General features: G+C 41.7%; 1 protein-coding gene across 1 annotated transcript in view; it reads right to left on the bottom strand.

Annotated features, from left to right (window-relative positions):
- The window catches only part of roraa (RAR-related orphan receptor A, paralog a), a 171,390-nt gene extending 159,757 nt beyond the window's left edge, over window positions 1–11,633 (bottom strand). Inside the window, exon 1 of the mRNA XM_029523868.1 lies at window positions 11,334–11,633. Within this exon, the coding sequence (XP_029379728.1) occupies window positions 11,334–11,487 (154 nt within the window). The 5' untranslated portion in view covers window positions 11,488–11,633. The remainder of the gene's footprint in view (window positions 1–11,333) is intronic.
- Window positions 11,634–14,371: the final 2,738 nt, after the last annotated feature.

The raw sequence follows: 14,371 nt of genomic DNA, 5'->3' as shown, positions 1-14,371 counted from the left end.
AAGACAACTTACGGGATATAGATTGCTCGCACGATTAGAAACTGATGATTTTCTGTACCCGAGGTATTTCAGGAAAGTATTACTAGCTGTGTATGTAGAGACTGGGGAACGAGCTGTAAGCACCACAGCCCTTTTGCTCAGCGTTTCACGCAGCGAGGAGCTCTGTGCAGCGCTACGACCGCGAACAGGTGAGAGAGCTGACTGAGATTCTTGCATTAATCTCGGGGAACACAGTGGGATCTTAGGTGGCGCGGTGCCATGCCGGCGATTCCCACTTATGGCCATCTCTCCCGATGACAGAGCGATAACGTCACATGGGTCCAGGTGAGCGAAAAATGGCAGCCTGCTTGATGCTCAGCCGGCTGCTTTAATTGGCTAAAACAAAGTAATTTGAGAGCGGGGATGGTGGACACAAGGGGGTAAATGATGGGACAGAAGGTCATCACTTCTCTTTTACTCTGCCGTGTGCCATCCACCAACACACCCAGCATGTGCTGCGGTTGATATTGAGATCTATTATACACTAGCCTTTTACCATCTGCTTCACACACCGAGAACCCGTGCTGCACGCCTTGTTATTGAATAAAAAAAGAAAATTTATTTTGCTACTCTGGATGTCTGAGGATGCAGCAGTGTACTTTTGATTCATGGGAATCATAAGACACTCAGACATTACTGGTAAATTATAAAAAATGATGTAACAGCGTCAAAAGAGTTTTTAAAGAGCGGAGTATGTTTTGTGAACGCCTGACTTATCCATATGGCTCAGTCTGAGCGGGGAACAGTCAAGAATGATGCTAAAACAAAGAACTTCCTTTGTATTCCAACACCTTATATTGCGATGGAGCCTGATATTTTGAGTCTTTTAACTGAAAATCATTTTAGTACATTAATAACAGAATTTATGGAGAAAAAAACATGTGTTCAAGTTGCACTTTGTCCAACCTCAAGTCCAAATTATCTATGCAAACTGCAAAAAGCGGAGATTGTTTGGGATTTCTACTTTATCAAAGTGTAACATGATTACCTGTTGATCAAATGGCAGTTAATCAATGATGATATTAAGTGATGGCATATTACAAATATGGAAAAATTACAAGTTAGAATAAATTTATTAGATTTTTTACATTGGCTTCTGGATTAGAAAATAAGATAAATAAAAGTTTGTGATAATTACTATAATGTTGAAATAATCTTCACAAGTAATGATTTAAATAAAGCCTAAATACTATTTGGCAGAAGTAAATTGTTAATGTTGGACAAAAAACGAATTCTAACAAATTTAAATGATCACAGATCAAAGTTACTGGGGAAAATAGAAATCTTTTTAATAACAGTTTGAAAACTTCTTGAAAGTATAAAGCTTGTGTGGGATATACTTCACTGCGCTACTTTGAGCAGTGTGTCTTCAGGTGCACACTTTTTCAAATACTACTTTATTACAGTGTGAACACGACAGAAACAACGAACTCCAGACATTTTTACGATATACAGCACACAGACAGCGTTTCATTAACACTTGTGTGCGCGTTTGTGGGTGCAATCGGCCATGTGTGTGTCTCTGGGCGTGCTTTCAACCGTGTGTGCATGGAATACGTTGAAATTTACGAAGCACCTGTGTTAAACAAATGACCCCCCCACCCTCCATGCCTGTGTGGATTTCTCCCAGGTGTGCCTGATGCATGGATCATGTGGTGCAGAGCGCTCGGGGCCACATTGGCTCAATCGTCCTGGGATCGCCTCTGAATGTGGCCCTGAATTTGCATTGAGTGAAGGAACAGTTCACCTCCTCCACACAGCCTTCCACACATCTGAGGTGCGGAGGGGGGGGTGTGTGTTAGACCAACCCCCTGCAGGCAGAATCAGGTGTTATCTGTCTGACTGGGGACACCACCATCAATCTCTCCTGTCCACTCTTCTTTGCCCAGAATCAAATCAGCACAGGGTAATACATCTATGCTGATGACATGCGGACGAGATAAGCAGTACAGTGTGCCAAAATTTTGCCTTGTTTGCCTGGCGTTTGGAGAGAGAAGCGATCATGTATTTATCACTATATGAAACTGGTTACGCCTTTCAACGATGATGCCGTGATGAAAGGAGATGCCTGTTCTTTCACCTCAGGTTTCGCTTTCTCATCAGAGCTCAATTGTTAAGTGGCTTTACAGCAGCAACAGTCTGGGTTTAAAGTCTATAACTTGAAAATAAAAAGGCACAATATGCAGTAATATGCTTTTACTGCGGGCTTTAAACAATAAAGGCAGCTGAAACTGACCCACTCAATGGCTCGGTCACATCAACACCGCAACGCCTGGAGTAATCACTTTCGCTTGTACTGAATCTCTCACACATTTATGTCCTGTTTCAGAGCACATGTAACCTGCTCTCCTCCTTTATATTCAATTTTATGGCCCATTTTATTTTCCATTTACATGCTCCCACGGTTTATATCAACAGAAGAGAAATATTCCTGTCAACGACTACAGTGATGAAATGAATATCTAGCGTTACCTCGAAGGCCATTTGAGCATTCAATATATCTCTTTAGGTTTAAAGCTTGGTGTGGAAGACTTGAGAAAACGCAGCCTTCCTGTGCTGTAAACTTTTCATGAAAGAAAAAAAGATTGAATCTAAAGCACTACCTAATTTTTCAGCACCAGAGCCTTTTCTGTAATCAATCTGTACTGATACAAATAGAAAGTCTTTCACCTGACTGTATTTGGAGAACTTCTTTCAGAAATCAATCACAAGTCTGTTTAACTTCTCCAGCGCATTCAAAATGCAGCAGTGCTGCTTCAAACTTGTGCAGATAGACAAAACAACATCGCTCAATTAGCTGCTCATTCTTCTGGTTGCCTGATACGTTAAGAATTGGTCAGAGGGAGGTCCGGCTGCCGAGCTACACTGTAGACTTTGTGACCAAGACTGAAGCCTAACAATTTCTCTCTGACTGGTGCAAATGTTTCTGTACTGAAAGACTTAAGATGATCAAGCTATTGCATTTTTGAGAATGAAGGCCCTACTTGATGAAGCCAAAATAACAAGTGCACTTTCTTGTAATTATTTGTAAAACAAGGCTTATTGCTTTGGGCCAGTGAGCAGCGGGGAGTTTAAAAAGAAACATGGCACAGGGAGATCCAAGAGATGCAGAGGAGAGCAGGAGGGGAGAGAGGGAGGTGGAAAACCTCTGTTGACACCTGGTCTGTATGATAATGTGATCTGTGTATGATGGCTCAGAGTTTGAAAGGCACTTTGTCCAATTAGAAGTGTGCAGCAAATTTCCACCTGCCCCTGACAGAGATGAAGTGGCTCTTTCAGAAGACACTGTGGCACCAAGCCAGCCAAGAGAGCCCAAACACCACAAGTGGAGCAAGCAGAAATTAATGAGCATCACGATCCACACTTGTTTAACACAGGATGACACCGAATGAATATTCCCTCACTTCAAATGTTTTGTACAATATTTGATTTGTGCAAACTAACTTACCACCTGAGCAGAAGCTCAATAAAAAACACTTAACGCTCCACAGCTTAAGGTAAAAAACAAACAAACAAACAAACAAGAAAAACTCCTTTTGTACAGTTTTGACGTAGCTTAAACGCAACAGGAATTGTCGTGCGGTAAGGAAAATTCATAGTCAGGGTGAGTTCATGGTGCAGTTTATAAGGGACGTCTGCACAATATTCCACTGTCAACATCAACCGAAAGCCTTCATCTTCCTATTTCTGTATGTCTATTTCTGTCTGTCACATAAAAATAGGCTTTTAACAACCCAGCATGGTGTTAATTATTGCCTCTTAAGCACTGCATTAGTAAAATAAAGCTGCAAATATTGATTGATCAGACAGATGATATTTGTCAGAGTGAATGAGAGCAGGATTCGTGTATCATACGTGGTGAAGAGTGACGGTCTTTCAATCACTGTCATAAGCTGCACAGCGGCATTGCTGCATTGATTGAGCCCCATCGTGCCACACTCTTCATACGCCTCCTAAAGCAATCAATCCACAGACACGCCAGAACCAAATATTCATTAGTGATTTATTCATATTCAAAAGCTGCCTTTTGAAAGTAACAAAAGAGCAGAATTGTCTTTGACAGGCACATTACAATGATTCTGTGTCATACTGTGTGAGGCAGGAACAATTGTGATCATCTTCTATTATTTTGTGTGTAAAGACTTGTGTTCATTATTGTTGTCTGCCGCACGAGGAAAGACTGCATGAACAGCTAGATTATTTTACAAAGATTATAGTGTTACGATCCACCAGAAACAGACAAAATGTTACAACATGAAAGAAATACAAACGGTTCGATTTGAAATATTCAACCCTTGGTTTATTTCATATGGTGCAATGGTTTATGAAAATATCGCGACAATACACTGACTCATATATAATGTTTCAGTGAGACCAAGCTAACAATTTTGCAAAGGCTCGATATGATTCATGCTTGTGCATTGTTTAACTACTACAGCCCACTGGCCCTCAGAAACTGGCAAAAAAAGAGAGAGAGAGAGAGAGAGAGAGAGATGGGTTGCAATCTTAATAATTAGTTGCTTCTGCACTCAAAAAAATTCTGTCCAACCTCACCAGATTTTAATCAAAGGCTGAAAATAGTAGCTGATTGTAATCGGCACTCAGAAGTCACCAGGGGTGTTTGAAGAGCCCGTCAAGCCTGAGAGTGGAGCTAATTCGATTAAGTGGTAGCAGTACCTGGAGGGGATGGATCTGTATCTCTCCCTTTTTTATTTATGAGATTAAGTTGCGCTTGTTATTCCAATATAAATAATCAAGCCAACAGAAATGACACTGATTTTCAAGTTGCTTTATCTCCCATGTCTCGAAAAGTTTTTTGTTTATTTCAGGTGACAAATAAACTTTGCTAAGTGATACAGTTCTGATGTAGCAAAAATTACAGTGGAGGATGTGATATGTGTTCTTTGCCTTCCTCAATATTGTTACCATAACTCATGTGACAGAGTCGAGGAAAATCAAAGTTGACTCACTTGGAAAAAAAAAAAATGCTTTCCTCCTGCAGCTTTGTTTTTCATTGTAATTTATGACATTTGAAGGATTGGATGAACTTGTGCAAATGAAAAACAGTAGCATTACCTACAGTGACTTATGCAAAAATACTTTTTTTCCTCCTGTCTAAACTGTTCTTGGATTGTGGAATATACAGTGAGAATATATAAGTGCAGACATTATTAAATTACATTCAACCGAAGCAGAAGGTACATAGATTTTTCCTGCCTTGCTACTGTACTGCAACAGATATTTCAATTTTCATCTCTTCAAATAATGTCATATCTCACCACTCAACAGACCTTAAAAAAAGAGCTGCTATGAGGGCTATTTAACCTGCGGAAAGCAAGATAAATAATGGTTAAGAGGCTCTTGAGGTGTGCCATTTGAATAACATGCTTTGGATTTTACGACATTACCACTTCCTATTTTAACGCGAGCACGTGCACATAATGTCTGGGAGAACCTCTGGGGCCAGGAGATCATCCTGAGTTTTCCCTCAAGTGTTCAAAACATGTCATCGCACAAAGGAGGGATAGCTCTGCGATAAGAGAAAAGAAAAGATTTTCTCTGAGTGTGCAGACAACGACTTTAGGTTCACATGACTTGATGCTCAAGACACGAAGCAGCAAGAGCGTTACAGCATGTCTCCAGTATGATTTTGTTCAAAGGCAAAGGCATGATAGTTTGAAAGATACTGCTGGTCAAAGTTCCTGACTGAGTGCTGGGATTTTCAGTGTGAAGGGTTTACCTACCTGCTCGGGAGCTCTGCACCCTCCTAACTGCTGGTGATGTGAAAGACTTGGCTCTAGATGTGACATAAAAATTCCTCTGAGTGATGCTTCAGACCCCTTTCACCACCTCTCTCCCTGCAGGCCTCTGCTGAGGGGCCCATGTCATATCAGAGAGACACAGAGCAGTACAGAGCCAGGGTCACAGTGTACCACATTAAATTTAGACTCCTTTAACGCCCTCCAATAATGCATCTGGAGTATTTCCGGTCATTACTATTCAGACTTTCTATCTAAGATACAAACTTCTGTAAATGGGCCATAGATCTGAGCTATCGTTCACCACTGGAGATTTCACATCAAATCTGGTGTCTGTCACCAGCTAAAACTTCCTTGCCAGCCCCAGTTAAGCCACTGGTGATTCAAAACTCCAAAATAAACTGTCCCGCAAGATAAAAACTTTCATATTTGGTAAAGTTTAAAGTAAAGCTTGACATTTCGAAACTTCTTATAAATTAACATCGCCCATTAGGATTCACACCTAATTGCCTACAGCATACATCTAAAAAGTCTAATAATGAATAACAGGAACATGCTGCTACACTGGAATTTTTTTCTGTAGTAGCATTTTAGTTTAACAATAACGACTTCTACAGCCACCTTTAAACTTAAATCTGGCACTGTTAAAAAAGATATGAACTAAAATTACTTCCACCGTCTCTTACATCTGAAAAACACAATCGCACAAACTTGAAACAAATGTACAGCTCAGTCCAGCTCAGTTATCATTATAACTACTGGCCCAGATGTTTGGGCATATATAAGAGAACCATGAGTCAAGTGTAAACTCAGGCAATGATATGCCTACCAGCAGCTTGCAACGTCCTGTCAATGTGTAAATGTTCACTGGCAAGGAATGGCCAACTGTGCATCTACAAAGCAGCTTCCTACAATAAAATCCACAGGACTCCTTCCATGCAGCTTCCCACCTACCAAGTGTGGCATTCCATCATAATAAGCAATTGCCTGATTTGGAAAGCTTCACATGACAGATGCATAAGTTATATTGCTCTGATGATAAAACAACATAAAAAAAGAATAGTAATCATAATAATCTTAAAACCCAACAAGTGTGCCTCTCTGCTACATCAGACTTCAACAAAGTGGTTACAGCCGTCTGACCAAGATCGAGACAGTTCCTCTCAGCCGCTCTCTGTCTGGCCAGCAGAGCTAAAGACATTCAAATGTCGTAACATGAAAGAACCAGAAATATTTAGTTTACAAGGTTTCATAAAATGCCTTTAAGATCTGTGTGTTTTCTCACAAAGCAGGATGTTCTAAGGCTGGAATCAAGGACAGACGTCATGTTAATACTCATTTGTTTAAAAAGTCAAATTACAGAATGAAGAGTCAATGAAAGACACTGTTCAGAAAAACTTAACAGAAAAAGAGTTGGATGACGATGTAAAAATATTTTTTTGAAATGTGTTACTGAGAGTTAAACAAGAACCATAAAGGGAAATGAAGTAAGAGAAAGACTCGACTATTTCATTGGACTAAAAAAGTTATTTACCTTAAATTAGAAATTAGCAGATCAATTTGAGCCAAAATATTTAATTTCTTTCCATTTTTATTTCTTCATTCGAACCGACAGCAAGAAAAGACCATCAGTGCTCCTTTAAATATTACTCCTGGCGTTATGTTGACATTCCCAGGTACATCCTCCTTTGATAAGCTGCTCAATGTATTTTGACCTTTGAAGCTCATTAAGAACAGAAGACCGTTTTTCATGAGTAGAGGTGTCAAGTCTAAACTGAGGGCAGACGTTATGGGCAGCTCAGTGTGCAGTTGAAGAGATATTTTTATCTTTTCAGTCAAACTGATGGTTCGTTCTGAAAGGCAAAAAGAGCGACAATATCAAATACTGTACTGTACTTCCCCTTCAAATAGGTGGACTTGAAACGTTTAACAATATTAATGTCTGACAGGTACTGATAAAAGAGCTCAAGATATTATTGCTACACCCACATTTAAGAATTTAAAACGCAGACTGAAACTCAATATTTTATTATAGGCACCCAGTCAGAGTAAAATATACAGTTAATGGAGTTTCCCACCTGAATCAGTCCAAACTAAAGGCTCAGCTACAAGCCTTTGCCTGTATATTCATGCCCTCCACTGGGCAGCAAGCCCTAATTCGTTGAATTTGATAATGCCACAGCCTCAGTAATGTCACCGTCCACTTGAGCCGTATGCGAACCCCATGCCAACAGCGGACTTCTTGAAACTGTGTGAAACCTTTTAAAAAAAAAATAAATAAAAAAAATTCCCTGCACTGCATCTGTCTCGCATTAACAACTACATAAATGCTGCCACTCTTGCTGAGAGCTCTCATTTTGCTGACGATAAATGAAACTGCTGGATGAAAGTCTGGTTATGTGTGCAATAAGAGAAAATGGAATATGTTTTTTAATTTGGATCAGTTTTTTTTTTTTTTTTTTAAGAAAGCTAACAAACTTGCGTGATTGGAATATTTTGTTTCGCTATATATGATATAATACAAGATAGATAGAAGAAACACGGCAAACTTAACAAGATGAACACGCTGTCGGACACAACATGACACTTCACCTAATGTCTATTTTAAAAGCAACACAATGTTTGTGACAATGACAACACCAAACACATACAGCATATAGGAGAAGTGTGGTGTCGCTCAGTGAAGTCTAGCACTACAGTGCTGTGACACTCAGACATGCACAGTTTTGACACTCAAACAAAGTCATGTTAACAGAGGATCCAGGACGCGGGCGCTCTTATCAGATCTGCGGCTTCAGAGCTTCCCTGTGTGTAACTGAGAGTTTCCAAGCCTCTGCGGAGACCATCACCTTACATAACCAAGCCATTAATATTGATTGTTTCCAAAATTGCGAACTGAGGGATCTTGCTGTATGAAAATAACACCCTTTCTTCTTTCCAGTAATGATATCCATAGCCCTCCAAGGCCTGTTCTCTGACCCACTCAAGTCTTACAGCAGAGCTTCTGCCGAGTAAGCGTTTTATACTTAAAAGGTGTTAGCACTGAGGGTTAAAGCAGTAAACGCTCTGTATGCAGGCTAAGAAACGTGCATCCTCAGTAAGTCTAATAGAGCTGCTGTTTGGAGAGAAAAGTGCACTTGAGGAAGTGGCTGCCACATTTCAGACATTGCTCAGGTCTGAACTGTGATAATAAACAATGTCTTATAGGTCTGTGGCACCAACCATGAACCATAAACTTCTTTTGTTTCATGGTTTTATAAACAGCACTGAAATATAAACCAGCTACAGTTACCTCAATAGAAAACTTGAAGTTTTTGAACACTCCATTAAATAAAGTTACTTTATGAAAGCTTTTCTTTTGCAGTCCTGTGAGGTGAATGTTCTGAATATCACATTTCTATAGAATCTGAAATATGAACACCTTAATGTGTTATTTAAAAATAAAACAGGACAACTGTTGCAGTTCTATAATGCCTCATAAACACCAAAGGTTTACAACATATTTCCTTTTCTATATAAAGTTACGGCTGCTACTTTATGATTCTGAGGGTTTTGATAATAATGGGTTGCCTCGTGACCTGTTATTTCAAAAATAAGCAGACATCTGCCTCTGTGACTAAAAAAGAAGCATATAGTATTATAGTTTAATTTTGAACAACACATTTTAAATATGGGATTCATTTAACTTCAGACATCTCCTGGCAAGCAATACGTTTTTAAAAAGTTCTCAAAACTTTTCTTCAAGCTTTCTTCAACCAAGACGGTCTAACAATCGTTCTCACTCCAGCAAAAAAGGTCAATATAAAGTTTCACTGCAAGGGAACTCCTCTAAAGCTGCAGAGGTTGTCCCACTGAACATGATTTTTTTTTTTTTTTTTCACCCATTCAGCATTACATAACAGACCAAGGGCGCTCTTTTTCCTGCCTTTTTCTTTTTCCCAGACGCACTTTAATCCTGTGAATAAAAGGGTGGGGTGAATATGGGTCAGCAGGTTAGGAGTGTCTCAAAGTCAGACTTGTGGAAAAAAAAAAACCAACAACGAAAAAAAAAAAAAAAAAAAAAAAGAAAAGAAAAAGAAATCCCAACTACCTGTCTTTGCCCCGCGATTACATAAGTGCTCAGGCTGTGCCAAGCCACAAAGTCGGACAGTTTCCCTTCAGTGGTGTATAAACACACACCGGGGGTGCAGTGATTCCTGATAGTTGAACTGCTGTGGTGGTCGATGGGGGAGGGGGGGTCAACTCTGTGGATAAAGTGGGAAAGATCCGCGGTGGTGATTTCTTGCTCTCAGTCGCGCGTGTTTATGGCTAAACCTGTTACATAACCAGCTTACATTCCTCATTCACCATATCACACTCTAAATATACCCCTCGCGCGCGACGAGAAGAGCGCGCCGGCGCCCATGCACACACACACACACACACACATACACACGCACATGGACACGCGCGCTCCCGCACTAAAATATGATAAGCGGGTGAAATAATAAATGGTCACGTCCACACCGGCCTCCTCGCTGTCACGTTCACGGCCCACTCCGCTGCCCGGGAATCGGCAGAGAAATCAGTGTTTGTTTGAACTTGGATGAGCCCGGTTAGCCTGCACTGGAGACAGCAGAGAGGGGGGTGTGGTTAAATACTGTCTGTACTGTACAACATGGACGGGACGTGGTGGATAGATCATGTTAAACACACACAGACACACGCACACACACAAAAGAAACGAAATGAAGTCGTCCTCTGTGGCGATGCACGCCGACTTTTGACGGGTTTATTGTCACCGCGGGGCTGTGCTGTGTTTTATTGTCTGATGGTGTGAGGAAGGTTTAGTTGTACATAAAAAAAAAAGCCGTGCAGCGCATTCATGCTTGCACAACACTGAGAGCTGGCGCTAAACAAATTCCAGCTGCTGGGGCCGTCCTTTTTCTTTTTTCCCCACACAGGAATAGCCCCAATCTGTTAGCAAGAGAGTTTATTAAATAATAATAATAACAGTGATTAAAAAAAAGAGCCAGAGCCAGACGACGCTGTGTGCTTTGGCAGGGATAGGGGAGGATATGTCCCTACAATGGAGAATGTGGACTGATCGATAAACTGACCCGACAGTTTCCAAAAGTTCACTTTTGGCCACTTTGACATTATCGCGTTCGAGCGGCCAGGTCGGCCCGTTTGGACGCGACCGAGAGCTCCGCTTGGCCGAACTGAAGCCGCTGGGTAATTGATTTCCCTCCCGATCGGAGTAAATGTGACATCTGTGACCGTCTCACCCCCCCTCATGATCTGAGCTGTCAGTGGAGCCTGAACCGAGCAACACGCCGAGACACTAATTGCCAGCGAACTGCAAGAAAGCCGCGGTGGTCCGAAATAAAGCAGCGATGTCACAGCGGTCGGCTGAATTTAAGACAGTGTGCAGTTATTTATGGGGAGGCGGTTTAATTCATTTTTGAAGTTTGATTTAAAAAAAAAAAAAAAAAAATCCGCGATCGGTCCTGATTTCTCCGAGCAGTACAAAAAGCGAATCGCGGTCCTCTTTACCTCTGTTGGTGCTGGAGCAGGTCTGCCTTCGAACCGGGGCTGGATGGTCCGCTTTCCGGAGCGTCTCCAGGTTTACCGGGGTTTCCCTGACCGGGGTAGCCGGCTCCGAGGCGCTGTTGCCCGGGTCGCTCGCTGGATCTGGAGGGGACTCCATGTTGAATTTCAGATTTACTGTTTTAACTACAGCTAATACTTCAAACTAATTCTATGCGATCTGTGAGCTCCGACACTGCGCCTCGCTATCTAATTTAGACTAGAAGTAAGAAATGAGAAATGCGAGTGTGTCTAGGGGTGGGTGTGTAGGTCTGATTGTCCACTAGCAGCGCTAGTGAGAGCTCCAGTCATACAAACTGAAAAGGGAGAGGTTGTCAATAGCCGAAGAATAGATGTAGGCCTGAAAGTAATCCATGCTCATCGACCCTGCGCAGTTTTACATGGGAATGGAAACACTTTTCTGTCTATTTCTGTCTAACATTGTCCGACATCTTTATGCATATGTGGCTCACCTTGGGGGGGGGGGGGGGGGGGGTCGGACAAATTATAGCAATATCACCTACAAGCTGCTGCTGAATGTCAAATTGAAAACTGGTGAAAATATATCATCTCGACGCGCCAATGCAGGTCCAGAGCATTTTATTGGCCCATTAAACGGACAGCAGTGATAAAATGAAAAAAAAATAGTGCTTCTTCCGGTTGTTAGTTTGGCTCCAATCACAGAAGGCACTGGCTGAATGTGGTCACTCTTACTCTCTACAGCACTTTCCCCATCGCTTATCATCAGCGATAATAAAGCCTGCAAGTTTACAGTGAACATCTGTGTTTGTGCAGGACACGAGTTACTGTGAATTCCTCCGCCGTGGATCCCTGGCTGCAGCAGAGAGCCATAAAAACTACTTCAACGTCGAAAAAATTCTAACAAGGATAAACGAGAGCGCCCTTCATTATTGTCATCTTCATCATCTTCATCATCATCATCATCACCCTGTGGGAGGAGCGGACTGTATTTCTGAGCAGTGTGCTCGGGCCGATGAAAGGGCTCTTTCCCTTCCCTCACAGAATCACCTGCGTCTCTGATAAAAGTGTCTGCTGACAGCGGTTTGGGGGTAAAACGCACCGAGCTACGGCGTCACGTACGCCGGGCATCAAACGTCAGCCTGGCTGCCGCTTGTTGCGCAGCGATCACAAACAGCACGCCGTCTGCATGTGATCCGCGGGCAGGCTGCGGGGCGGAACCCCGCCTCTTCCCGAGCCGTGCACGTGGACTTTGACATGGCCCTGCCCTCTCAGCTCAGGGGCCCGACGACACACAGACAGGACGGCCATAAAGGCATGAAAATACCACGATGGATCAAAATGAAGGAAAGGTGGACTTGTGTCAGTGGAGTTATTTCAAATAACTCCATTTCTCAGATCTGCACAGTAGCCTACTCACAGGACTTTTTTTTTTTTTACCTTTTTTTACCACCCCAATCAGCAACTTTTTTTTTTTTTTTTGCCAAGTGTGACTGAAACCAGCACGACTGCCAGTAAATATAAACACATTTCAATTCACCAAATGTTAGAAAATGGTGTGTTAAATGTGCAAGTTCGCCGTTCATCTTTTTTTCACTATAGAGAATTACTAAATTACGATCGGTGATTAAAAATGATCAAAACACCATTATTTGACTGCATTCGCACATAATGGCTGCAGTCCAGGAACACAACATAGTGTAAACTAACAGAAATGAATGTAGTCTACTTTCACTGGAGTGTTATGCTACTGGTGTGTGCACATTGCACAAAAATAGATGCCAAGCGGTGTCGATTAAAGCTGTGAAATGTGTTTGATGTCTGTCAGCCTGTGAAAATGATCACTGGCGCTAAGTGCAGTGATTGTAAAGAGTGGTGACCTTTTATACGTTTGTTTGCTTGAAAGCACGGATAAACACATTGTCACGTTATTTATATGAAGCTAAACAGCGAAAGACGTGGCAGCACATTGAGAGAGATCCAGAATGGATTTTGTTTTAAATTACTTAGTTTTTAAAGAATGAATTCCACTGATTAAAAATGTATTGATGAGCTTGATTGGGGGCCAAAACTTCATCAATATTTAGTCAATAAAGTGAGAAACTTTAAAATACATGACATGTACGTTTGGATTGGCCTGAGTGAGGGACTTTGTCTGGAATAATCTTCATGTTTTCATGGCATGCAACTCACCAAGAAGAGCATGATATAACTTTTGGAGCTGAACTGCACTGTAGGCTGACTTTTTTTTTTTTTTTTTTTGACAGGAAGCCAGTAGGAATCTCTCACTGCCAAGTTCCTTTCCTTCTGCTCAGCTTCAGCTCCTCCAAATTTTCCTGATCTCCTGACCCACTGCAATTTGACCGTGTGAACCCTCCGCTCACATTCCACGCCTGTTGCATGTTCAGCACCGAAGCCGAAAAACTTGAACTTGAGAGGGACCTAAGCATGCTCAGTATAACACCCCTGAAAAGCACCAGCACAAAGGCAGCTACGAGAAGTGCTTATATGTGCATACACACCTGGACTTGTACTTAAAATGTACACTTTGCACATATGAAATAGTGAAATGTAATACACACATAAAACACACACTCAGACTAACACACTGCCCTGTGTTTAAACCGAAAGGATGCAAGGACAAGTTTGATGCTGCTGGTTTAATTTTTGCGTTAAAATGAATTATGCTGCTGTCATATTGCTGAGCAGGAGAAGGATGTGGCGGATGTGAAGCGAGTAGAGTAAGCATGCCTGCCTGTGTTTAAAAATGATTGATTAAGCTGACACCAGCTCAGGGGTGCAACACCGCTCTATTTTTCTCCCTCATTATGTAAGGCGATATTTCAAATCAGGAGTGCACTGGAGGAAGACACCAGAGACACCAGACAGGACACCCTTCAAATAAAAAGTTTATCAGACACCAGCCAAGGAGACTGATGAGTTTCCCCTCTAATCTTGTCTTGGGAGTGGTGATAGAAAAGAAGAAAAAATGTGTTTGTCAAAGGAAGGGGTGAGCTTCAGACAAA

Source organism: Echeneis naucrates, chromosome 16 (assembly GCF_900963305.1).
Source record: "Echeneis naucrates chromosome 16, fEcheNa1.1, whole genome shotgun sequence".
NCBI lineage: Eukaryota > Metazoa > Chordata > Actinopteri > Carangiformes > Echeneidae > Echeneis > Echeneis naucrates.
The sequence above is the reverse complement of the archived record's forward strand: the minus strand, read 5'-3'. Positions and strand labels throughout refer to the sequence as shown.